The sequence below is a fragment of the Phaenicophaeus curvirostris genome, chromosome 23 (genome assembly GCF_032191515.1).
Source record: "Phaenicophaeus curvirostris isolate KB17595 chromosome 23, BPBGC_Pcur_1.0, whole genome shotgun sequence".
Taxonomy (NCBI): Eukaryota; Metazoa; Chordata; class Aves; order Cuculiformes; family Cuculidae; genus Phaenicophaeus; species Phaenicophaeus curvirostris.
The window spans coordinates 3,788,436-3,813,889 of record NC_091414.1 but is presented as its reverse complement, the minus strand read 5'-3'; the positions used below and the strand labels follow the sequence as shown (position 1 = coordinate 3,813,889).

Sequence of the window (25,454 nt, the reverse complement as noted above, 5' to 3'; positions counted from 1 at the left end):
CCCTGGACATGTAGGCTGAAGGATGCTCTGCTCCGGAGGCAGTGGCTGAGACCCAGTCTGCTGTCCCTCTGGGTCACCACGGATGAGGATGCGCGCTGCAGGGTGTGACCCACTGCTCCCCTGTGCCCCCGGCCATGGGGTTTGGCTCTGTTTGTGAACTCTGTGAGCAAACCCATCAGTGAGGCATCAGGTACCATCCAGCCATCGATCCCCAGGGATGTAGGAGCAGGGGATGGATCCTGCCACCTCCTTTTCTGCCCCAACCTCAGCTGACAAACGGGACATCGCCAGTACAAAGGGTCTGGGATGCACAGAAAGGGCTCAGCACCCACTCTGGGTGACCCAGAGCTGAGCCACAAGTTCCCTGTAGGGACTCAACCATCCCCAAGCCATCACTCTCCCTACAGAGACCCGGCCACGCTCCTATAGTTCCAGAATCTCTGGAATCTCTGCACTTCCAGAGGGTCTGACCTCGTCCCTCTGGGACCTCTCCCCACTGGAGCTGAGCAGTAAGTGCCCTGTGAGGGGAGGAAGAGGAGGGCAGCTGCCAAACAGGCAGAGCTGTTGCTAAAGCCTCATTTCCTTAGAAACCACGCTAAAAATAATCCCCTTTTCTTGCGGTCCTGTGCTCAGGCTGCTGCCGCTGTACCCCGCTGCAATCCCTCCCCTAGCAGTGCAGCCGCTCTGGGATAAAGCCAGCTGGGGGGTGGCTGGAGCTGGGCAGGTAGCCTGACCACCCCCCCCCCCCCAAAACAGCCACCACCTCCGTGCCAACAAGGGAAACTGAGGCACGGGGCACTGCTGCACTGGGGAAGGATGCTCCTGGGTGCCCTGGGTGCTGGGGTTTGAGGCTGCCAGGTATTGTTAGCCTGACCCTGCGTGGGGCTGAGCATTCAGGTTTGTCTGCAGGGTTGGGATAACGGCGCCCGTGGGGCTGGGACAGAAATTCTTGAATGGGGTTAGGGTTAGAGGGACCCCAGCCCCATCCTCATCCAGGAATTTCTGTCCCCTACCCCACGGGTGCCCTTATCCCAACCCTGTGGATCGCCCTTTCCTTACAGATGCCACTGTCCCAGCCTTGGGGGGGACAAGAGACACCCCCCCAGCATTGGGGACCCAGCTGGGGCTAAACTGGGAAGGAGCCAGGGAAGGGGGGTGGGAAAGGAGGAGCACCCAGGGCAGGGGGACCCTGAGCTCAGTGCAAAGGGCGTGGGGGCAGGGGGATGGGGTTAGAGAGACCCTCACCCCTTGACTTTGAGCCTGCACTGAGCTCAGGGTCCCCCTGCCCTGGATGCTCCCCCTTTGCCCCCCCTCCCTTCCCTGGCTCCTTCCCAGTTTAGCCCCAGCTGGGTCCCCAATGCTGGGGGGTGTCTCAGGTCCCCCCCAAAGCTGGGACAGGGGCACCTGTGGGGAGAGGGAGATCCACAGGGCTGGGATAAGGGCACCCGTGGGGTAGAGGACAGAAATTCCTGGATGAGGATGGGGCTGGGGGTCTCCAGGGCTCCAGTCTGCAGACTTCGAGCCTGCGCTGAGCTCAGGGTCCCCCTGCCCTGGGTGCTTCCCCGCTGCACCCCGTCCTTCCCCAGCTGCCTGACGCCTCCCAGTTCAGCCCAGTTCAGCCCCGTCCGGCGGGTGCTGCTGGCTCCAGTCCCTGCTTTCGTGCAGCCGTGGCGAGGAGGTGCTTTGCTCGCCTGCGGTTGACTCAGCTCTGGGTTACCCAGCACCCTGCTGGAGGCGGGGGGGGGGACACACACCGGGGGCCACCTCTGGGGTGCTGGGGAGGGGGGCACGAGGCACCGTGACCCCCAGACACAATCCTGGCCAGGTAAGGGACCCCACTGCTCACCCCACGCGGGTGGAGGTGCTCGGGGGGGGGTCTGGCTCCTCTTTCCCTGCTTGGGGGGGGGGCTGCAATCCACCCCCCCCCCCCAGCTCCTCAAGGGTGGGGATGGGGGCTCTGGAACTTGAATTTCTGCAGTAGAGTTTGTTCACTTTGCACTGGGTGGGCTGGATGGGGTCTGAGGCAACGGTGAAGGGCTGCAGAGCTCCTGTTGTGTGTGTGGGGGGGAGGATCTGAGGCCACGGTGATGGGCTCTAAGGTCCCTGGTGCTGGGGGGATCTGAGGCCGCGGTGATGGGCTGCAAGGTCCCTGGTGCGGGGGGGATCTGAGGCCACGGTGATGGGCTCTAAGGTCCCTGGTGCTGGGGGGATCTGAGGCCACGGTGATGGGCTGCAAATTCTCTGGTGCTGGATGGGGTCTGAGGCCACGGTGAAGGGCTGCAAGGTCCCTAGTGCTGGTTGGGGTTTGAGGTTGCGGTGATGGACTGTAGGGCTCCTGGTTCTGGGGGGGATCTGAGGCCGCGGTGATGGGCTGCAAGGTCCCTGGTGCTGGGGGGATCTGAGGCCACGGTGATGGGCTGCAAAGTCTCTGGTGCTGGATGGGGTCTGAGGCCACGGTGATGGGCTGCAAGGTCCCTGGTGCTGGGGGGATCTGAGGTCGCGGTGATGGGCTGCAAGGTCCCTGGTGCTGGGGGGATCTGAGGCCACGGTGGTGGGCTGCAAAGTCTCTGGTGCTGGATGGGGTCTGAGGCCACAGTGAAGGGCTGCAAGGTCCCTAGTGCTGGTTGGGGTTTGAGGCCGCGGTGATGGGCTGCAAGGTCCCTAGTGCTGGTTGGGGTTTGAGGTTGCGGTGATGGGCTGCAGGGCTCCCGGTTCTGGGGGGGATCTGAGGCTACGGTGATGGGCTGCAAGGTCCCTGGTGCTGGATGGGGTCTGAGGCCACGCTGATGGGCTTTATGGCCCCTGGTTCTGGGGGGATCTGAGGCCACGGTGAGAGGCTGCAGAGCCCCTGGTGCTGAGGGGGAGGCTGGGGTGGTGTCACAGGGTATTGGGGGTGCAGCCCTGGGCTGTTGGTGAGGGTGACTGAGGCCTGGAGACCCCAGGGGGCTGCAGGGGTGTGTGTGGATGTGTGTGATTTTGGATCAGGGAGGGGTGCTTTGTGCCATCCATCATGCACTCCCCCACCGCTGCTTGCAAAGGGTATAAAGGGAGGATGTGCACACGCACAGTTGTGGCTTACTGGGGAGGTTTAACTGGTTTGACTGGTCTCTTGTGCAGGGTCAGGGACAGGGTGCCCAGCACCCCTCTGCTCACCAGTGGGAGCGGGATGTGGGTGCTGGGTTCCGCTGTGGGGCTGGGGCACCGTGGCAGAGGCAGGGCCAGACCTGGGTGGCTTCTGGGTGCTGGTGGTGTTCCGGGGTGGGGGGACACCCCAAGTGCTGCTAGTAAACAGGATACCAGCAGGTCTGTGGTGGGGAGGCAGCAGCAGCAGCATCCCAGCATCCTCCCAGCCTTGGTGACAGACAGAAAGTGTCCCCCTGAGTCCCTAACCCAGCCTTGGTGACAGCTGTGTCCCCTCAAGCCCCCGCTCCAGCCCTTGGTGACAGCCAGTACGTGTCCCCCAAGCCCCCCTGGCTGGGGACAAGGTGTTGGTGGGTTCTACAGACCCCCCTGCCCAGTTTAGGGGGGGTCCTGGTGGTGTGGGGTGTCCCCAGTGGGTGTTGGGGGGGGGGGGTCAGCACCCAGCCTGCCCAGCAGCATCAGTGTGCGCAGGTCCTGGGTTGGGACCCCAAAGGTGGGGACAGGATCCTCTCTGGGGCTGGGGTCAGGGGACCCATGGGATGAGACAGGACCCTCTGTGGGTGTTTGATACCCCTCCAAGGCTGGATGGGGGCACCTATGGGGCTGGGAATGGGGTTGGGGACAGAGCTGGGGCCAAGGTGACCCACAGGGCTGGGATAAGGGCACCCGTGGGGCTGGGACAAGACCCTTTAGGGGGCTGGGAATAAGGTTTCTGGTGTCCCAGCCCCACACTGGAGGTGCCAGCGCCTACGCCCTGCTGGATGCCCGGGGGTGACAGGACTGATCCTGCCCCAGCGCTGCTGCAATTTCCTGCCCTCGGTTGCTTTCCCAACGCCAGCGCCAGCTGTGAGGCAAGAGAGCAGTGGGGCAAGAGCCTTGCGGCAGCATCTGCCTGCAGAGCTGTGATGAGCTGAGCACGGTCTCAGCCTGGTTTGCTTTCAGTGGGGTTTGATCCCAGAGGGGTTTGGTCTCAGCGGGATTTGATCTCAGCCAGGTTTGGTTTTAGCTGGTTTAGTCTCAGCTGGGTTAGTCTCAGCTGCATTTGATCTCAACCTGGTTCGGTCTTAGCCCAGTTTAATCTCATCAGGGTTTGGTCTCAGTGGGGTTCGATCACAGTGGGGTTTGGTCTCAGCAGGGTTTAGTCTCAGTGGGATTTGATCTCAGCCTGGTTAAGTCTCAGCTTGATTTGGTCTCATCTGGGTTTGATCTCAGCCAGGTTTGGTCTCAGCAGGGTTTGGTCTCAGCAGGGGTTAGTCTCAGCTGGGTTAGTCTCAGCTGCATTTGATCTCAACCTGGTTTGGTCTTAGCCCAGGTTGATCTCATCAGGGTTTGGTCTCAGCAGTGTTTATTCTCAGCCGGGTTTGGTCACAGCAGGGTTTATTCTCTGGTGGGTCTCTTCCAACCTGGTTATTCTATGATTCTACGATTCTTTGATTCTATGATTCAGCCCCATTTGGTCTCACCAGGGTTTAGTCTCAGCCCGGTTCGGTCTCAGCAGGATTTGGTCTCAGCAGGGTTTATTCTCTGGTGGGTCTCTTCCAACCTGGTGATTCTATGATTCAGCCCGGTTTGGTCTCAGCCCAGTTTGGTCTCAGCAGGGTTTTTTCTCAGCCCAGTTTGGTCTCACTGGAGTTTGGTCTCAGCCCGTGGTGGGGACAGCCGAGCCCCCCTTTCGCCACCCCTCTTGGCAGCCGCTGGGAGCCGTGGGAAGACGAGCAGGGCGCTGAGCAAACACCCTTCGCAAACACGGGCTGCGGGCAGGGCTGGCACCGAGCCGGCAGCAGCGCCTGGTGGCACGAGGGGTGGGACAGCGTCCCTCAGCCCCGCTGTGGGTCACCTGTTCCCCTTCCCTCAGCACCCCCAGCACCATCACACCCCTCATTTTGCTCCCTTGTGGAGAGGCTGAAAGAGTTGGGGTTCTTCAGCCTGGAGGAGAAGGCTCCAAGGAGACCTTAGAGCAGCTTCTAGTGCTGGAAGGGGCTCCAGGAAAGCTGGGGAGGGGCTCTTGATTGGGGGGTGCAGGGAGAGGATGGAAGGGGAATGGCTTTAAATTGTAAGGGGGAAGATTTAGATGAGACATTAGGAAGAAATTCATCGCGCTAAGGGTGGGGAGGCCCTGGAACAGGTTTCCCAGAGCAGTGGTGGCTGCCCCATCCCTGGAGGTGTCCAAGGCCAGGTTGGATGGGGCTTGGAGCCCCTGATCCAGTGGGAGGTGTCCCTGTCCATGGCAGGGGTGGGACTGGGTGGGCTTTAAGGTCCCTTTCAACCCAAACCTTTCTGTGATTCTGTGTTGAGCTTCCACTCCATCTCTTTGCAGAGGATCAGGATGATTCCCACCCCAAAGTGGCCTCGTGGTCCCTCTCCAGATGCTGGCATCCCTGGTACATGCCCGGCACGCTGAGCACCCCCGGTTGAGGCTCCCCGCTCCTCAGCACCCACCGAGACGAGCGCCCTGGGGTGTCTCCCCCATGTCCCCCCACCCCGCCATGGAGCTGGAGCTGGGGTCCGAGGCGCTGTTGGACCTGAGCTTCCTGACAGAGGACGAGCGACGCGCCATCAACGAGGTGCTGCGCCGTGACTGGCAGCTCCGCCGGCGCGAGGAGGGGCGCATCAGGTGAGGCGGGGGTCCCCTGCTCAGTGGCACCCTTGGGGACAGCATAACCCCCTCCAGGACAATCCAGGCTGGGGTCTGTCACCCTTGGGGACAGCATAACCCCCTTTAGGAGCATCCAACCTGGGATCTGTCACCCTTGGGGACAGCATAACCCCCTTTAGGAGCATCCAACCTGGGGTCTGTCACCCTTGGGGACAGCATAACCCCCTCTAGGAGCATCCAGGCTGGGGTCTGTCACCCTTGGGGACAGCATAACCCCCTCCAGGAGCATCCAGGCTGGGGTCTGTCACCCTTGGGGACAGCATAACCCCCTTTAGGAGCATCCGACCTGGGATCTGTCACCCTTGGGGACAGCATAACCCCCTTTAGGAGCATCCAACCTGGGGTCTGTCACCCTTGGGGACAGCATAACCCCCTCTAGGACCATCCAGCCTGGGGTCTGTCACCCTTGGAGACAGAGCAGGCAGGCTCGAGGTCCCCTTTCTTCTGGGGACACCCCTTGAGTTCAGCCAGGGTGATGCCCCGTGCTGGATGACGCTGGCATCGAGGTTCCCAAACCCCTGGGAGATGGTGGCTGGTGTCCTCCTAGCTGGCCTGGTGGCCCCACCAGGCTCTTGGAAAGGGTGATGGGGATGATGGAGCAGGGGCAGTGGCACCACTGGAAGCCAACGCCACCCTCCTGCCCCCAGCAAGCTCCGCAAGTCGGTGTCGGACCCGGTGCGGCTGAAGACCCTCACCGGGGACTGGTTCTGTGACGCCCGCGCCCAGCGCCACCGGCACCACCTGGGCTCCGACCTCGTCCGTGCGTCCATCCGACGCAGGAGGCGGCCACGCGGTAGGCGAGGGAGGAGGAGACGGGGAGCTGGGGGGGTACAGGGGACCCCGGCTCAGCCCCCTGAGGTCCCCGATGTCCCCAGGAGCAGGGGACACGGAGCGTGGCCCCAGCCGGGGCGAGCTGGAGGCCATCGGCGAGCCGCTGGGGGAGGAGAAGGAGGATGAGGATGGTTTGACGGAGCCGGAGGAGAGGTGAGGGTAGGATGGGGGAGATGCTTGCCCCATGGGTGTCCCAGAGCTTGTGGCATCTCTTTAGGGTCCCTTGCTGGGGGTGACACAGCCCTGGGATGCCCGAGGGGAGCTGGGGGTGGGGAAGTTGGAGCCTGTGGGGAAGGGGATGGCGTTGTCCTGGTGTCTGTCCACCCTCTGGGTCTCTGTCACCACCCAGGGCTCTATAAAAGCTGTGGAGTTGTGGGGAGGGGGAGAAAATGAACAATTAGCCTTGTCGAGAGAAACTAATTATCATCTCTTCTCGCAGCTCCCCCGCAGAGGACGCGCAGGTGACCACAGAGCCCCAGGTTGGTGCCTGGTGGGGGGTGTTGAGCCAGCACAGAGCCTGAACTTGGTACCTGGTCTTGAACCCCTCCAGGGATGGGGCAGCCACCCCTGCTCCGGGCAACCTGGGCCAGGACCTCCCCACCCTCACAGAAGAACATTTCTTCCTCAAATTTCATCTGAATCTCCCCTATTTCAGATGATAACCGTTCTTCCTCACCCCATCCCTGCCCTCCCTGATCAAGAGCCCCTCCCCAGCTTTCCTGGAGCCCTTTTCAGCACTGGAAGCCTTCTCCTCTCCAAGCTGAACAACCCCATCTCTCTCAGCCTGTCCTCACAGCATTGATGCTCCAGCCCTCAGATCATCTCTGTGGCCTCCTCTGGACCCATCCCAACAGTTCCATCTCCTTCTTATGTCAGGGATGCCTATATTCACCCTTTTCCCTGTGTGCCACCTCGCAGCCCAGCCCCGTGACCCCAACTGTGGAGGGGACCCCGGTGTCACAGCCCCTGCGACAAGGTCACAGCCCCGTAAGGAACCCAGACATCCCAGCCCAGCCAGGTAACCATGACTGAGGGGTTCATACTGTTGAGCTTTTTGGGGTTTGGAGCCCCTCTAATGCTGTTTACCAGCCCCCTGCCTTCTCCCACCCCCTCATCCTTGTCCCCCACCCCTTGCTTGCCAAGAAAAAGTGACACCGTCCCCCCAAAACTATCCCTGCTGCCTTGGGATCCCCCAACTTGTCCTTGCAGGTGGGAACCCCTTTCTCACGTCCAGCGCAGAGGAAGATGAGGAGGAGCCCAAGTCCATCCGCAGTGGCCCTGAGGCTGGGCAGGTAGAGGGGGGAGGTGGCTTGAGGAGGGGCTACTTTGTGTATGTGGGGGGATTTGGGGTTGAGAGGGGCTGTTTGGGGTTGGAGAGGGCTCTATGGGGTTGAGAGGGGCTGTATAGTACTTGAGGGGACTGATTGGGGCTATATGGGGTTGGAGAACGCTATATAGGACTGGGGAGATCTGTACGGGGTCGGAGGGACTGGATGGAGTAGAGGGGGGCTGTATGGGCTTGGAGAGCACCATATGGGGTTGGTGAGGGCTGTATGGGGCTGGGGAGGTCTGTACGGAGTTGCAGGAGGCTCTATGGGATTGCAGGGGGCTTTACGGGGTTAGGGAGGTCTGTACAGGATTGCTGGGGTCTGTGTGGGGTTCTGGGGAGCTGTATGGGGCTGGAGTGGGCTCTGGGGGGGTCTGTGTGGGGTTGGGGGGCTGGCAAGGTCGGTATGGGGTTGTATGGGGCTGGGTGGGATTGGAGGGGGCTGTATTGGGATGGGGGTCCTGTAATGGGATTGGAGGGGGCTGTTTTGGGATTGGAGGGGGCTGTATTGGGATTGGAGGGGGCTGTATTGGGGTGGGGGTCCTGTAATGGGATTGGAGGGGGCTGTAATGTGATTGGAAGGTCCTGTATTGGGATTGGAGGGGGCTGTATTGGGATTGGGGGGTCATGTATTGGGATGGGGGTCCTGTTTTGGGATTGGAGGGGGCTGTATTGGGATTGGGGGGTCCTGTTTTGGGATTGGAGGGGGCTGTATTGGGATTGGGGGGTCCTGTTTTGGGATTGGAGGGGGCTGTATTGGGATTGGGGGGTCCTGTTTTGGGATTGGAGGGGGCTGTATTGGGATTGGGGGGTCCTGTATTGGGATTGGAGGGGGCTGTATTGGGATTGGGGGGTCCTGTATTGGGATTGGAGGGGGCTGTATTGGGATTGGGGGGTCCTGTATTGGGATGGGGGTCCTGTTTTGGGATTGGAGGGGGCTGCATTGGGACTGGAGGGTCCTGTATTGGGATTGGAGGGGGCTGTATTGGGATGGGGGTCCTGTATTGGGATTGGAAGGGGCTGTATTGGGATGGGGGTCCCATATTGGGCTGGGAGGTCCATATGGGGCTGGGGGTGCATGTGCAGAGCCAGCACAGGCTCTACAGAAGCACCAAGCACTTGCTGGGACCTGGGGGCCTCGGGATCCTGCCCTGGGGGTGGGGGCCCTTCCGACTCCTCTTCGCTTGGCATTTCCAGGGCCCAGAGGTGGATCAAGGATCCCCAGACCCGGTGTCCCCCCAGAACGGCCACACGCCCCCGAGCAGCCTGCTGACCACCAGCTCCTCCGTGTCCAGCCTCAGCTCCTCCACGGTACGGGCTGGGGGCTGCTAGGGTGGGACGGGGATCGCTTCTCCATCCCCCCCCCCGTGACCCCCTCCCACCGCCCCGCAGCTGAGCGGCAGCTTGATGAGCCTGTACAGCGAGGGGGAGCTGGGCAGCGTGCCCGTGCGAGGCTGCGTCCAGTTCTCCCTCCGCTACGACCCGGCCAAGAAGGAGCTGCAGGTCCACGTGCTGCGGTGCCGCGAGCTGGCAGAGGCCAAGAAGCAGCGATCGGACCCGTAAGTGACCCCAGCCCCAAGCCACGATGCCCAGGAGGTGCCCAGGGTTGTACCCACTGCATCCACCTCATTTCGGGGCCTCCAGGTACATCAAGACATACCTGCTCCCAGATAAGTCCAACCGCAGCAAGCGCAAGACCACGGTGCGGAAAAGGAGCTTGGATCCCATCTTCAACGAGACCCTCAAGGTTTCTAGCTCTGGTTTGCAGTGCTACAGACTAGAAGTCTGGCTGGAAAGCTGCCTGGGGGAGAGGGACCTGGGGGTGTTGGTTGACAGGGACTGAACATGAGCCAGCAGGGGCCCAGGTGGCCAAGAAGGCCAATGGCATCTTGGCTTGGGTCAGACACGGCGTGGCCAGCAGGGCCAGGGAGGTTCTTCTCCCTCTGGACTCGGCACTGGGGAGACCGCTCCTCGAATCCTGGGGTCAGTTCTGGGCCCCTCACCACAAGAAGGATGTTGAGGCTCTGGAGCGAGTCCAGAGAAGAGCAACGAAGCTGGGGAAGGGGCTGGAGAACAAGAGGAGCGGCTGAGAGAGCTGGGGGTGTTTAGGCTGGAGAAGAGGAGGCTGAGGGGAGACCTCATTGCTCTCTCCAACTCCCTGAAAGGAGGTTGTGGAGAGGAGGGAGCTGGGCTCTTCTCCCAAGGGACAGGGGACAGGATGAGAGGGAATGGCCTCAAGCTCCACCAGGGGAGGTTTAGGCTCAACATTAGGAAAAAATATTTAACGGAAAGGGTCATTGGGCAGTGTCCGAGGCTGCCCAGGGAGGGGGTTGAGTCCCCTTCCCTGGAGGGGTTTAAGGGACGGGTGGATGAGGTGCTGAGGGACATGGGTTAGTGATTGATGGGAATGGTTGGACTCAATGATCCTGGGGGTCTTTTCCAACCTGCTGATTCTATGATTGTGAGGGGATCTTAATGGTTCAAGTAGAGGGGTGGATAACCTCACCCTGTCTGTGTCACCTCCCCACCAGTACAAGCTGGAGAAGAGGGACCTGCAGGGCCGGACCCTGAATCTCTCCGTGTGGCACCACGACAGTCTGGGCAGGAACCTCTTCCTGGGGGAGGTGGAGATCGCGCTGGGCTCCTGGGACTGGGCCAACACAGGCCCTGAGTGGTTCAGCCTCCAGCCCCGGGTGAGTCCCAAACCCCTCAGCCCACTCTCTCCATCCACAGACCCCCCCTAACCCCCTCTCCTCTCCAGATGCCCATCTCCTCGGATGGCCTCGCCAGCCGGGGCAACCTCAATTTGGCATTGAAGTTCATTCCTGCTGGCTCAGAAGGTGAGAGGTGCCCATGGGTACCAGGGGTGGGGGGGCTGGGATGCCAGGGGGCCCCCCTCACCTCTGTCCCCCGCAGGTGGGGGGGCTGCCACCCACGGGCGAGCTGCACATCTGGGTGAAGGATGCTCAGAGCCTCATCCCCTTGCAGAGCGGCACCGTGGACGCCTTTGTGCAGTGGTAAGGGGGTAGCTGGCACCTCGGGGGGCAGCCGGAGGGGCTGGGGGGTGTGTGGGGGTGTCCCCTAACTTCACCATCATCTCCAGCTACGTGCTGCCGGACGACAGCAAGACGAGCCGGCAGAAGACGCGGGTGGTGAAGCGGAGCCTCAACCCTCTCTTTAACCACACCATGGTCTACGACGGCTTCCAAGCCAAGGACCTGGCCGAGGCGTGCGCCGAGTTCACCCTCTGGCACCACGAAGCCTTTTCCAAGCGCCAGCTGGGGGGCATCCGGCTCAGCCTGGGCACGGGTGAGACTTGAGGAGAACCCTGGGGGGCTCCCCATGGCTCGCGGGGAGCCCAGGGAGTGATGCTGGTGGTCGTCTCTCTGCAGGGAGCAGCTACGGGCTGCCCGTGGGCTGGATGGACTCGACAGCCGAGGAGCGAGGGGTGTGGGGACGCCTGCTCCAGCAGCCGGGGCAGTGGGTGGAAGCTCTGCTGCCCCTGCGGACAAACCTCGTGCCCCGCGGGTAGCCCCTGCCCTGCCAGAGACCACCCGGTGCCAGCAGGACTGGGGGACCCGGGGGATGGAGCTGAGCCCAGAGCATCACGACGTGGGGCTGGGGGCTGTGTCCCCCTCGCCCTGCAGCAGCAATGAAGTGACTAAAGTAGCTGTAGAGACTGTTTATTGATCCAGGTACCCCAATTTTTCCCTCTGGCGTGGGGTTGGAGCTCCTGCATCCCCCTATGAGGCTGTTTTTCCATCACCACCCCCCCATGGTGGCATCCTGGGGGTCGGGTGGCCGTGCCCCACAGGGGTGGGGAGAGGTCCCTCCTCTGTCTTCTGCTGGTTGAGGGTCCTGCGCTGCTCCAGGATGGTTGCCCAGAGCCGGTGTGCTGGCCCGCGCCTGCTGGGACACACGAGGCTGCTGGAGGGAGGGGACGGAGCCACGTGTGCCCCCCATCCCTGCCCTCCTCCCCCTGGTACCTGATGCCCACGTCGAAGAGGTCATCGCGGGTGACGCAGCTCAGCAGGTCCCGTAGGGTGAAGCCATGGGAGAGGAGCTGGGGGAGGTGAGAGGAGGTGTTGGGGGGCAATGCTGGGGGGGCTGCCCTGCTCACGTCAGCGGGGCTGGAACCCCACGTAGATCCACGTGCCAAGTGGCCGCGGGCCTCACCGTGGCCGTGGTGGCCGAGTCCGTGCCGTGCTGCTGCAGCCACGCAAGAAGAAGGGGGTCAGCCTGGGTCTGGGAGCTCGGCGGCGAGGAAACCTGCTTCGAGGTGGGGTCCCTGTGCTCAGAGCAGCTGGGGAGTGCAGTGTCCTCGGCTCCGGAGTGAAGCACCCGCTGCATCAGCCGCTGCCACTCTTGGTCCTTCTCAGCCAGCTCTTGGAGCAGCCTGGGGAACAGCAGGGCATGGAGTGGCACTGCCAGGGGACACAGGCTGGTGCTTGGGGAGATGGAGGCACCAGGACCAGCAAAAACCCTACCTGCTCGTCTCTCTGCGGAGGTGGCAGAGCTGTGCCACCAGCGCCGAGGGCTCCTGGAGGGTCGACAGGGTGCCTGCCTGGGTGCTGGGGCTGGTGCTGAGCCCCGAAGTGGCGCTGTCCTGCTGGGACTGGCTCCTGGGAGTGGACAGCCTTGGTGGCACGGGGTTGTCCTCATCATTTGTGTCCTTGGTGCTGTTCTCTGCCAGGCAGCTGGTGTGCAGGCCAAGGTCTGTGGGCACAGAGAGGTGCCTGATGGACTTGGGGAATAAAATAGAATCATAGAATCATAGAATCACCAGGTTGGAAAAGACCCACCAGATCATCGAGTCCAACCATTCCCATCAATCACTAAACCACGTTCCTCAGCGCCTCGTCCACCCGTCCCTTAAACCCCTCCAGGGAAGGGGACTCAACCCCCTCCCTGGGCAGCCTCTGCCACTGCCCAATCACCCTTCCTGTGAATTTTTTTTTCCTAATGTCCAGCCTGACCCTCCCCTGGTGGAGCTTGAGGCCATTCTCTCTCGTCCTGTCCCCTGTCACTTGGGAGAAGAGCCCAGCTCCCTCCTCTCCACAACCTCCTTTCAGGGAGTTGCAGAGAGCAATGAGGTCTCCCCTCAGCCTCCTCTTCTCCAGGCTAAACACCCCCAGCTCTCCCAGCGCTCCTCATAGGGCTTGTTCTCCAGTCCCCTCACGCGCTTCCTTGCTTTTCTCTGGCCTTGCCCCAAGCAAGGCTGCCCTGGTGCTGTCCCCTACCTCCCACCCCCCTATCCCTTTCTCAGCACCCCAAAGTCCTCCAGCCCACCTTCTTCTTCCACTCACCAGGCCACGGTGGTGGGACCTGGCCCCGCATCCCCCAGTGTCACCCACCTCTCTCCAGCACGGTGAAAGCCGCCTGCACCGCCTGGCTCATGGCATCGTCCAGCGCAAACATCCAGTGGGGTTTGATGCGATGCTGGCGCAGCACCTGCCGCACCTGGAAAGGGCAGCACCGGGCCAGAGCATCACCGTGCCAGGGCACAGATGGGCTCTAGAGAGGAGAAGGCTGTGGGGAGACCTTAGAGCAGCTTCCAGGACTGAAAGGGACTCCAGGAAAGCTGGGGAGGGGCTCTTGATCAGGGAGGACAGGGACAGGATGAGGGGGAACAGTCTTTGGCTGAAAGAGGGGAGATGGAGGTGAGATCTTAGGAAGAAATGTTTTGCTGTGAGGGTGGGGAGGCCCTGGCCCAGGTTGCCCAGAGCAGTGGTGGCTGCCCCATCCCTGGAGGGGTTCAAGGCCAGGTTGGATGGAGCTTGGAGCCCCTGATCCCGTGGGAAGTGTCGTTGCCCATGGCAGGGGTGGAACAGGATGAGCTTTGAGGTCCCTTCCCACCCAACCCATTCCATCATTCTATGCCAAGGCACTATCCAGTCACCCTACCACTCCACCCCAGGCACTCACCGCTGCTTGGAAGCCAAAGAGGGGAGCCTGGAGGTTGGGGAGGCTCAGCCCCTCTGCCTGCAGCTGGCTCTGCAGTGCCAGGAGGTCCTGGCGCAGCTGGTGGTGGCTTTGGCTCTGGATGTAGCTCCGCAGGCAGCTCAGCAGCTGAGCAAGATGCTCCGAGCCCAACTTTGCGCCTGCCATGCTCTGGGTGGACAAAGGAGTTGCCGAGAGCTGCCACCGTGCCCACCCTCTGCACAGACCCCCCTCCACGGGCACCCAGCTCCCACCTGGCTCTCCTTCAAGGCAGAGATGATGCCCGGCTCCTCGGTGGTGAGGACACGGTGCAGTGTGGCCCGGCGCTTGCTGTCCTTGCGCAGGAGGAACCCATCCCCGCTCTCCTCAGGGGAAGATGAGCGCAGGCTGCAGTCGGAGCCAGCTGAGCCCTGGGCAGCACTGGAAAGAGGTGGTGAGGGTTGGCAATGCCCCCTTCTCTTGTCTTGGGTGTTTAGGAGGGTGGAGAGGGCACCAGCGGCCTCCTGCAAATGGATTCTAGGATCATAGAATCACCAGGTTGGAAAAGACCCATCGGATCATTGAGTCCAACCGTTCCCATCAATCAATAAACCACGTCCCTCAGCGCCTTGTCCACCCATCCCTTAAACCCCTCCAGGGAAGGGGACTCAACCCCCTCCCTGGGCAGCCTCGGACACTGCCCAATGACCCTTTCCATGAATTTTTTTTCCTAATGTCCAGCCTGAACCTCCCCTGGTGGAGCTTGAGGCCATTCCCTCTCGTCCTGTCCCCTGTCCCTTGGGAGAAGAGCCCAGCTCCCTCCTCTCCACAACCTCCTTTCAGGGAGTTGGAGAGAGCAATGAGGTCTCCCCTCAGCCTCCTCTTCTCCAGGCTAAACACCCCCAGCTCCCTCACCCGCTCCTCATAAGGCCCGTTCTCCAGCCCCCTTCACCAGCTTCATTGCTGGGAGGTGGGAGATGATGCTCTGGCACAGCAAGGGGACATTGCAGGGCGTGGTGCTGAGATGTGGCAACAGACCCCTGGGTCCCTCCCATCGCTCCCATGCCCAGGATGCCGTACCCCGAGTCGCTGCGGCCGGCGGCTGCCTCGCCGGGGTGGCACGGGAGCAGGGAGCTGCCTGCTGTGCCCCTCACCGGGGCATCCTGCCTGGCTGAGGAGCTGCTCCCGTCGCTGCCCTCTGCATCCCCATCCCGCTGTTCAAAGTGGGGGCGATCACCTGCCAGGGAGATGATGGGGATGGAGAAGGTTCGTTAGCAGCTCATGCCAGGTGCCCCTGTCCTGCTCCCCAGACTCACCCCCCGCCGCGAGCAGGGGCCGGCTCCGGGCTCTCCGGGCATCGGTGAGGAACGGGTCCTGGAGCAGCACAGCAGCCGTCGCCCGCTCGGCCGGGTCGGCCTGGAAGCAGCGCAGGATGAACTTCTTGGCTCTCTCCGACATGGACTCGGGCACCTTGGGGTGCATCTTGAACATGCCCACCTGGAGGGGAGGCACTGTGGGGCTGCAAAGGGATTGGCCACCCCAAAGAGGGGCAATTTCAGGGCTGGAGAAGCCCCCTACTCCTCTGCATCCCCCTGCCCAAACCCATGGATACCTTGAACATCGCAGCCTGGGGGCTGCCGAGCTCATAGAAGGGGGGCTTGCCTGTGGCCATCTCGATGATGGTGCAGCCCAAGGACCAGATATCTGCTGGCTTCCCATAGCCCCACGGCCCCTGGTCAATGATTTCTGGGGCCATGTACTGCAGGGTGCCTGGCGAGAGGGTGAGGAGGGGTGAGAAGAACCCATATCCATCAACCAGACTCTCCCTGGGGTGGGTCCTCTTTCTTGGTGCAAGGATGCAGACCCCAGAATTGCCTGGTCCTCAGCATCCAACCACCCCTAGACTTACCCGTGAAGGTCTCGGCACTGGGGCTGATGCCCGCTAGTCGCTTGGAGGTACCGAAGTCTGAGATCTTCAGCACCCCGCTGTACGTGTTGATGAGGATGTTGTCTCCCTGGCATGAGAATCATCATAGAATCACCAGGTTGGAAAAGACCCATTGGATCATCGAGTCCAACCATAAGAAGAGTGCCCCAAAATAAAACCAAGCCACAAAAATCTCATGGAACTCAAGTAAGACATCACCCCAGGGGCTCTGGGCACGGAGGAGCAGCTCCTGGCTCCCCGGTGCCCCTCGAGATGAGGATGGGTGATGCCCCCCCAACCCCTCACCTTGATGTCACGGTGCACAATGTGATTATCGTGAAGGTAGCTGAGCCCATCAAGGATCTGGCGGGTGTAGAAGACGATGGTGGGCTCGTTATCCTTCAGGGGACCCCACTTGGAGCGCAGCAGGGATGAAAGGCTCCCTGGAGGAGGGGTACGGAGGGGGGCAACGTCTCCATTTAGGCCACACACATGGCCCCGTGTCCCCTTTGAACCCCCAAATCCTGCCCCCAGCGCTGCCCACCTCCTGGCACCTCCTCCATGAAGATCTTGATGAAGCCGTCCTGGCTGATGGAGCCCAGGTACTGCACGATGTTCCTGTGCCGCAGGTGCTTGTGCAAGGCGATCTCCTCGTGCAAGGCTTGTGAGTACCTGTGCGGCACGACACCAGGGGGAGGGGCTGCCTAGAGCTCCCCAGGACCCTCCGGGACCTCCTAGCACGGCACCTACCTGCTGTCCTGCTCTGGGATCTCCTTGATAGCGATGCGCACTTGGTTGCTGAGGCAGCGCCCGGCGTAGACAACCCCATACGTCCCCCTGCCCAGGACCACCCGCTCTCCAGCCTCTGAGTACTCGTACCTGTACTGCAGGCAGAGACGTGGGGTGGCAGCCTGTGCCACCCGGTGCCCCGTGTCACCCTGTGCCACCTCATGTCCCCATCTCACCTCCAGGATGGGCTGCGTGGGGCTGGGCACCTCCTCGCTACCCACTGCCTGCTCAGCCAGGAGGGACTGGATCTGCTCACAGAACCTGCCGGTGGGAGGACGATGGTCCTGAGCAGGGGTGAGGGATGCTGGGGACCTGGTCATTGTCCCCTGGCACAAAGGGGCTCCTGTTCCCCCTCCCAGGCTGCTCCCCACAAGCGTCACCCTGCTTTGTGGGATCCTTTGCAGGGGGTTGGGTCACTCGTACACCCATTTACCCCCAAAGAAATAGAATCAGAGAATAGTTTGGGTTGAAAGGGACCTCAAAGTCCATCCAGTTCCACCCTCTGCCATGGGCAGGGACACCTCCCTCTGGATCAGGGGCTCCAAGCCCCATCCAACCTGGCCTTGAACCCCTCCAGGGATGGGGCAGCCACCCCTGCTCTGGGTAACGTGTTCCCGTGCCTCCCCACTCTCATCGTGAAGAAATTCTTCCTTATGTTTGGTCTAAACCTGCCCCTCTCCAGTTTATCCCCATTGCCCCTCATCCTATCACTCCAAGCCTTTGTGAACAGTCCCTCCCCAGCTTCTTGTAGCCCCTTCAGGTACTGGAAGGTCACTGTAAGGTCTCCTGGGAGCCTTCTCTTCTCCAGGCTGAACAACCCCAACTCTCTCAGCCTGTCCTCATACGGGAGGTGCTCCAGCCCTCAGATCATCTTTGTAGCCTCCTCTGGGCCCGTTCCTACAGCTCCGTCTCCTTCTTATGCTGAGGATTCCAGAACTGGACACAACCCTCCAGATGAGGTCTCACGAGAGAGGAACAGAGGGGCAGAATCCCCTCCCTGCTGGCCACGCTGCTTTGGATGCAGCCCACTCTCACCACTCCCTGCTCCCCGGGACAGTGACTGGGGGTCCCCCCTGTGCCCCCCACCAGCATCCCCGTGCCCTCCACTCCCTGCCTCACCCCCGGCAGTGCTGCTGGGAGGGGAAATAGAGCTGGAAATCCTCCTCCGCGTGCATCACGTAGAGGAAGCAGCCCCGTTCATCGCGCTTGCAGATGCTGGAGGGAAGAGAAGCCCCCACCCTGTCAGCGCTGGGGCTGCCCGCGGGGTGAGCAGAGGGGCTGCAGGCACACAGAAAGCATCCTTGGTCCTGCTGGTGAGGGGACTAGGGACACACTCACCTGACACCCCGGATGGCCGTGGCCGCAAAGGTCCAGCTCGATGCCGCTTTCTACAGGAGAAGGAACAGGTGAGGATGTGAGGAGAAGGTTGGTGGGGCCACCTCCAGCCCCCCAAGCTCCATCCCTACCTCCTCCGTGGGGCAGACGAGGGCAAGCGTCAGCGCAGGCTCCTCCGTGCCGCTTCTCAGCACCAGCCGGGCCGGCTGCAGGACCTTGCTGAGCTCCAGGATGAGGACCTGCAGCAACGGGGGCTGCAGAGTGAGCTCCCCAACCCACACCTCCATCCTCCCACCCTGGTGGGCAGCGGTGAGCTGCTCGGTGCCTCCCCAACCTCCCAGTAAGCCGGGACAGCTGGGTGGTCCCCAAGGACTCCACGGGGACCCTCACCGAGCAGCGTGGCGTGGAGACGAAGGGTTGGCATGCCTCAAGGAGGAAGCCCAGCCAGAAATCAGCCAGCTCCTGCCGGGCAGAGGGGACCTGCGGGCTCTTCTGGAAGTGTTTGTAGAGGAGGAAGGTCTCCATGACGGAGACCAGGTACCTGCAGGGGTGTGAAGGAGGAGAGAAGACAGAGAGATGTCCCCAGCCCCGCCTAAAAGCTCATAATTCCCCTCCTGGGACACAGCCACCAGGGACTGGAGACCCAGACTCATCCAGGTGGGCGCTGTGCTGTACCGTACCAGCCTGGCGCATTAAGCTTGTAGAGCTTCTCAGAGGCTTGGATGACTTTACTGAGGTCGTTGGCCAAGACGCCGGTTCCGAGGCAAAATCCAACATCCCAGTAGTAGCGCAGCTCCTCCAGGCTGCCCTTGCGACCCTGCAGGCAGCTCAGCTTCACCCCTGGACACGGGAGCAGGAGCCCATCACCCCTCTGCCAGGAACACGGTGCCCCAACGCCAACAGGACTCCATCGCCTGGTCCCCATCGCCGAGTGGATCCTTCTCCCTGACCCTCGGGTGGGCACCCACCGATTTGCTGCAGCTCCACGGAGGTTTCAAACTGGTGCCCAGCAGCCACGAGAAGAACGGCGGCGTTGATGCCCGCATGGAGGCTTGGCTCCACCTTGAAGGCTTTGCTGTACCTGGGAGGAGATGGAGAGCATGGTCACTGCCACCCCCCTGCAGACAAAACCCGGGGTCCTGAACCTGCCCTATGATGGGGGAGCACCCCCAATGCAGAAAAACCAAAAAAAAGAGATAAAAAAAATTAAAAGCCCATCAGGAATTGGGCCCTGGCAGCAGGGGTGGCTGCCCCATCCCTGGGAGGGGTTCAAGGCCAGGTTGGATGGAGCTTGGAGCCCCTGATCCAGTGGGAGGTGTCCCTGCCCACAGCAGGGGTGGAACTGGATGGGCTTTGAGGTCCCTTCCAACCCAACCCATTTCATGATTCCATGAATTAGCATCCCCTGCCTCGGCGTTGCTGCACTGCCTGGACCCAGGCACCCTACAATCCCTCCGATGAGGCCATGGGCAGGCAGGTGACCTCCCAGCGCCGTCCCCAGCCTCACCAGTGCAAAGCTTGGTCCCTTGTCCTGGTGTCCGTGAAGCCGGAGCCGATGAACATGTCCTTGTAGATGCGGCCACACAAGCAGAGGAGGTCGGGCGCAGCCCCCTCTTTACGTTCCACCACGGGCAGCAGCACGGACAGGGCCTTCTCCCGGTCCCCAGCACGGTTACGCCTGCACAGAGCTCGGTAAATACATCCCTGAGCCCTCCAGCCCCCTGCCACTGGGGTGCCCGGGGCGTGGGTCGTCTCCCCCTCACCGGCTGAGGGCAAAGGCGTAGTGGAAGCGGACGTTGTGCTGCTCAGCCACGGCGCAGGTCGGCAGAGCCTCCAGGGTCTCCACCAGCGAGATGATGGCATCGTAATCCTGCCGGGATGCCCGTGGGGCTGAGCTGGTGGCATCCCAGCTCTGTGGGGGGATGTTCCCCCTGGATCAGCCAAGCCTGGAGGGCTGCAGACTCCACCAAGCAAGGGCAGGCTGAGGAGCAGCGCCCAGGATGCCAACACAGTCCCTGGCTTCTCTCCAGGATCACAGAATCACCAGGTTGGAAGAGACTCACCGGATCATTGAGTCCAACCATTCTGATCAATCACTAACCCATGTCCCTCAGCACCTCGTCCACCCGTCCCTTAAACCCCTCCAGGGATGGTGACTCCACCACCTCCCTGGGCAGCCTCTGCCAGGGTTTGATAACCCTTTCGGTGAAGGAATTTTTGCTAATGTCCAACCACGGACACGTTTTCCTAATGTTTCAATCTCCTCACCTGCACGTCGCGGTAGGAGAGGAGAAGGTTCACCACGATGTCCAGGCTGAGCAGCTCCACACTGTCCAGGCGCTGCTGGATGCGGGCCAGCTCCCGGCTCAGCTGTTCCCCCTGGTACATCTCATGTGCCCTCCGGATATCCCGACGGATCATCTCCCGAAAATACCCACTGGGGACGGGGGTTGGGGCAGAGATGTGGAGCTTTTGGGGTGGTGGCATCTCTCCACCAGCCCAGGGTTTGCTCGCAGAGGGGCAGCAGTACCAGGAGTTGGTGGGGATTCCCTGCAGCAGCTGGACAAGGCGGGTTGCCAGTGGGGTCGAGAAGGTCTCCGTCTCGAAGCCGGGCTGGAAAAGCTCCGTCGTGCTTTTCATGGCTCCAGCATCACAGCAGACGACCTTGTTCTGGGGGGTGACTGTGTAGGGGATGAAGGTGTAGCTGCCACAGAGGTCCTGAGGGAGGGGAGAAGGGCTTGAGCGGCTGTGTCCCCTGAGCTCAGAACTGTTCTTTTTGTGTCATGGACCAGCACCCTCTCCCCATGCTGCACCAACCACCTTCCATAAGTCATTAGCGGGGAAAGGCAAACCACCTGTATCTCCCACTGCCATCATTACGCTCCAGAGTGAACGCTCCTGGCTCTTTTCAAAACCAGGTCCCCCTCTCCATGCTGCAGTTCCTGGCGCTTGCTCTGAGCAAGTGACACCCCCACCCCAACTTAGATCCCTCCTGATCTGTAATGTCCATCCCGTGAGGATGGGGAGAGGGTCTCAACCCTCCCAGCCCTGCAGCAGCGAGCACGGGGACAAGAGACGCACCGAGTTCTTCTGGCAGATGTCCTCCTGGGGAAAGAGGGAAGGAGGAGGGATTTAATGAGCATTCCCAGCAAAAGAAACCAGCTGATTTCAGGCTCCGGGATCGGAATTACCTGGAAAACAGCCAGGGATGTGAAGGGACACCAGGGGCTAAGCCACAGCCACTCAACCCCTGTGCCGTGAGCACTGCATTCCAACCCACCCCCCTCTCAGCTTCTCCTCCAAACCCCACACAGGGAAGGGGTTCTGGGCTCCCCTGTGTTGGGGTGACATGGTTACGGTTGGACTCGATGATCCGGTGGGTCTTTTCCAACCTGGTGATTCTATGATTCTATGACATGTGGGGGTGGTTTGGATGCGCTCCCAGCTGCATTCTTTTCCCATGAGCAGCAAGAATCCCTCCCGCCAGCCCCTTCTGCGCAGAGGGTTTCGCTTCCAAGGAATTGCCTTTCCCCAGGGAAAAGCACTCGTTCCTGAATTCCCAGCTGGATGGGACCAAGAAAGCCGGCTCTGGGGCTCAGTGTGGTCCCCAGCCACCCTGTCCTTATCCATCCCATGCAGGAAAACCTCTCTCTCCCAGAGCAGGATGCAACCATGGGAACTCGCCCGCGCTTGGAGGAGGGATGGAGACCACCCTCCATGGGTGCTCCAGGTGCCTGGGGTCATCTCCACCCTGAAGCAGGAGCACCCAAAGGGGCTCAGGTGTCCTTGTCCCCGTCCCCGCTCACCTGCAGGGCCTGGAGCGGGGGCAGGTCAGCCTGGCAGCACAGCAGGACGTTGTGGGACATGTTGAAGCTCTCGCGGACGCCCAGGTGGTAGAAGAGGGAGGGCTGGCAGATGGAGTCGCTCAGCTCCACCACGGCCACGTCTGAATCATAGAATCAGCAGGTTGGAAGAGACCCACCAGGTCATCGAGTCCAACCATTCCTATCAAACACTAAACCATGCCCGTCAGCACCTCGTCTGTGGGCAGGGATGCCAACAGACCCCAAATTCATGGAAGCAGGGGAACGAGCAACCTCAACCTTGGGGGGTCCGCATCCCCTAAAAGCATCTGAGACCACGGTGAGGGGCATCTGCTTGCCTCCAGCCACAGGGTTGGACCCTGAGCAAACCCTCCATGGAAAATCCCCTTTAGGAAATCACCCCCGCGGGCTTAACGCCAGGGATGAAGACGTCACGGCAAGCATCCAACCACCCCGGAAAGCAAAGAGGAGGAAGCAGAGAAGCAAACACCCTGCAGCTGGCAAAGCTCAATCAGGAGCTGCACAAGGATGAGGGAGAGTCTCGGCCTCGGCATTCCCGGACAGCTGGGAAAACCGTACAGAATAGCAGGAGGGCAAAATGAGTTCTGGGCCCCTCACCACAAGAAGGATGTTGAGGCTCTGGAGCGAGTCCAGAGAAGAGCAACAAAGCTGGGGAAGGGGCTGGAGAACAAGAGGAGCGGCTGAGAGAGCTGGGGGTGTTTAGCCTGGAGAAGAGGAGGCTGAAGGGACCTCATTGCTCTCTCCAACTCCCTGAAAGGAGGTTGTGGAGAGGAGGGAGCTGGGCTCTTCTCCCAAGGGACAGGACGAGAGGGAATGGCCTCAAGCTCCACCAGGGGAGGGTCAGGCTGGACATCAGGAAAAAATTTTTCACAGAAAGGGTCATTGGGCACTGTCAGAGGCTGCCCAGGGAGGGGGTTGAGTCCCCTTCCCTGGAGGGGTCTAAGGGACGGGTGGACGAGGCGCTGAGGGCATGGGTTAGTGATTGATGGGAATGGTTGGACTCGATGATCCGATGGGTCTTTTCCAACCTGGTGATTCTATGATTCTATGAAACCCCACGCTGGGGACGGCGCCCGCGGAGCGGGTCGCATCCTTACCTGCGTTGTAGAAGCGGTCGAGCGCGGCGGTGTCGCCCAGCGCCAGGGTGTCGAAGGGCAGGGGGTGCAGGTGTGCGCGCAGGGGGCGGCAGGCGTCACGCAGGCAGCGCAGAGCGGGGCAGGCAGGTGGCTCCCGGCCCAGCACACAGACGACGCTCAGCGCCCGCCGCCGGCCCACCCGGTCCTGGTTCCGGCACACCGGCCGCCCCGCCGTGCCCGCCACCGCCAGCGGGTCCTGCCAGCAGCTCCCGGCCATCGGCGGGGTCCCGCGTGCCTCCATCCTGCAGTGGGGGTTACGCTGAGCACCTGGAGAGCCCTCCCGCTGCGCCCAGCTGACCTGAGCTGAACATTAGGAAAAAAAAAAACAAGAAAATTTTCACAGAAAGGGTCATTGGGCAGTGGCAGAGGCTGCCCAGGGAGGGGGTTGAGTCCCCTTCCCTGGAGGGGTTTAAGGGACGGGTGGACGAGGCGCTGAGGGACATGGGTTAGTGATTGATGGGAATGGTTGGACTCGATGATCTGATGGGTCTTTTCCAACCTGGGGATTCTATGATTCTATGATACTGGGAGATCCCTTCCCTTACACTGAGCTGCCTGGTCCATACTGGGAGAGCCCTTCTCCTGCACTGAGCTGCCTCGGACCATACTGGGAGAGCCCCTAGCCTGCACCCAGCGCCCTGGTTCTTAATGGGAGAGCCCTTCCCTTGCACTGAGCTGCCTTGGTTCATACTGGGAGAGCCCTTAGCCTGCCCTCAGCACCCTGGTCTTTACTGGGAGAGCCCTTCCCTTGCACCCAGCCGCCCTGTTCTCCCCGGGGAGAACCCGTACCCGCCCCGGGCAGCCCGACTCCCCTCTCCCGGGGGATGCTGCACCCTGGTCTGGTCTGTCCTGCACCGGGACGCTCCGCTTCCCCGTTCTCCTGGGCGGGAGACCCTGCACCCCAGACCGGCTGCCCCATCCTCCCACCGGGAGAGCCCGTACCGGGATGTCCCGTTCCTTACCGGGATGTCCCGTTCCTTACCGGGAGAGCCTGCACCGGGCTGCTCCGTTCCTTACTGGGAAAATCCGCACCGGGATGTCCTATTCCTTACCGGGATGTCCCGTTCCCTACTGGGAAAGCCTGTACCGGGCTGCCCCGTTCCTTACCGGGAGAGACCGCACCGGGATGTCCCGTTCCCTACCGGGAAAGCCTGTACCGGGATGTCCCGCTCCTTACCTGGAGAGCCTGTACCGGGCTGCCTCGTTCCTTACCTAGACACCCCGCCCCGGGCTGCCCCGTCCCTCACCGGCAGAGCCCCGTCCCGGCCCCGCTGGCCCCGGGAGGGTCGGTCCGCGCTCCCCGGGCTCCTCCCCGGGTTCCCCCGCACCGGCCGCCGCTTCCGCCTGTCCCGGCCGTGAGTCACCGGCGGCCCCGCCCGCATCCCGGACTCTGCCCCCCCCCCACCCATCCAACCCCCCACCCCCCCGACGGCACCGGTTGCAAGGGGTTAGTTGTGAAATAGGAGCAAGAGGAAGGGGAAAAAGGGGGGTTCGGGGGGGATCGGGTCCAGTTCCTCTCCCCCAGCACGTAATAACGGCCCCAAAGTCGCCTGGGTGGTGGGAGAGACAGTGAAGTGAAGCTGCGGTTCTCCAGGGGGTGAAGGACCAAGGAGCCCCCTTTGTATCCCCCGTGATCCCATCGCATTCTCCTGTGTCCCCGTTGCATCCTCCTGCATCCCCAGCACATCCCTCGTATCCACATTGCTTCCCTGTACCCCCATCGCATCCCCCTTATCCGCATCACATCCCTGTATCCCCATCGCATCCCTCATACCCCCATCATACCCCATATCCCCATCGCATCCCCCTTATCTGCATCACATCCCTGTATCCCCATCGCATCCCTGTATCCTCATCACACCCCGTATCCCCATCGCATCCCCCCTTATCTGCATCACATCCCTGTATCCCCATCGCATCCCTGTATCCTCATCACACCCCATATCCCCATCGCATCCCCCTTATCCGGATCACATCCCTGTATCCCCATCGCATCCCTCGTATCCCCATCACTTCCCCATATCCTCATCACACCCTATATCCCCATCTCATCCCTGTATCCCCATCACACCCCATATCCCCATTGTATCCCCCATACCCCCATCTCATCCCTGTATCCCCATCACACCCCCTATCCCCATCGCATCCCTTGCATCCCTATCGCACCTTCCTTATCCCAATCACATCCCTGTATCCCCATCACATCCTCCTGGATGGTCCCTGCAGGATGGGGATGGGGATGGGGATGGGATGGGATGGGATGGGATGGGATGGGATGGGATGGGATGGGATGGGATGGGATGGGATGGGATGGGATGGGATGGGATGGGATGGGATGGGATGGGATGGGAGCAGCGTGGCTGCCTGGCTGGGCAGCCGGGAGCTGTGGGGGCAGAGCTGCAGGCAGAGCTGAAGGGCAGTGTCCTCAGCTGGGAAAGCCTTGGTGCCTGGTGGGACGCAGGGGACAGGCTGGCACAGCACCCTGGGCTGGGCTGCTGTGAGGGCGGACAAGCCACAATGCAGTCGGACAAGCCACCGTGCAGACAGA

The 25,454-nt window shown here is 61.6% G+C and overlaps 2 protein-coding genes across 8 annotated transcripts; one reads left to right on the top strand and one right to left on the bottom strand.

Moving 5' to 3' along the window:
• Positions 1-1,679: 1,679 nt before the first annotated feature.
• SYTL1 (synaptotagmin like 1) lies at positions 1,680-11,642 on the top strand. Of its 2 annotated transcripts, none has more exons than XM_069875554.1 (15): positions 1,680-1,825; positions 5,459-5,755; positions 6,445-6,590; positions 6,679-6,781; positions 7,068-7,107; positions 7,547-7,646; positions 7,838-7,920; positions 9,153-9,266; positions 9,348-9,514; positions 9,600-9,702; positions 10,487-10,648; positions 10,717-10,798; positions 10,876-10,972; positions 11,059-11,264; positions 11,348-11,642. In XM_069875554.1, the coding sequence occupies exons 2-15, from the start codon at positions 5,508-5,510 to the stop codon at positions 11,485-11,487; spliced, it is 1,791 nt and encodes a 596-aa protein (XP_069731655.1). In that variant the 5' UTR covers positions 1,680-1,825; positions 5,459-5,507; the 3' UTR covers positions 11,488-11,642. The 2 variants fall into 2 exon arrangements, with proteins under 2 accessions (XP_069731655.1, XP_069731654.1); XM_069875553.1 differs by having other exon boundaries at positions 6,673-6,781.
• MAP3K6 (mitogen-activated protein kinase kinase kinase 6) lies at positions 11,629-24,187 on the bottom strand. 6 transcript variants are annotated; one of them, XM_069875542.1, is made up of 29 exons: positions 24,084-24,178; positions 22,868-23,209; positions 21,732-21,871; positions 21,007-21,030; positions 20,456-20,643; positions 20,194-20,362; positions 19,689-19,795; positions 19,433-19,603; positions 18,894-19,006; positions 18,606-18,765; positions 18,316-18,466; positions 18,057-18,164; positions 17,929-17,978; positions 17,710-17,805; positions 16,767-16,851; positions 16,552-16,685; positions 16,346-16,473; positions 16,108-16,244; positions 15,784-15,889; positions 15,487-15,644; positions 15,191-15,371; positions 14,955-15,111; positions 14,150-14,315; positions 13,881-14,066; positions 13,310-13,415; positions 12,443-12,671; positions 12,132-12,351; positions 11,942-12,018; positions 11,629-11,864 (listed from the first exon to the last, which is right to left on the bottom strand). In XM_069875542.1, exons 2-29 carry the CDS (start codon positions 23,145-23,147, stop codon positions 11,699-11,701), a joined length of 3,993 nt encoding a protein of 1,330 aa, XP_069731643.1. In that variant the 5' UTR covers positions 23,148-23,209; positions 24,084-24,178; the 3' UTR covers positions 11,629-11,698. The 6 variants fall into 6 exon arrangements, with proteins under 6 accessions (XP_069731643.1, XP_069731646.1, XP_069731640.1 ...); XM_069875545.1 differs by having other exon boundaries at positions 11,629-11,861; positions 24,084-24,175; XM_069875539.1 differs by having other exon boundaries at positions 16,552-16,851; positions 24,084-24,179.
• Positions 24,188-25,454: the final 1,267 nt, after the last annotated feature.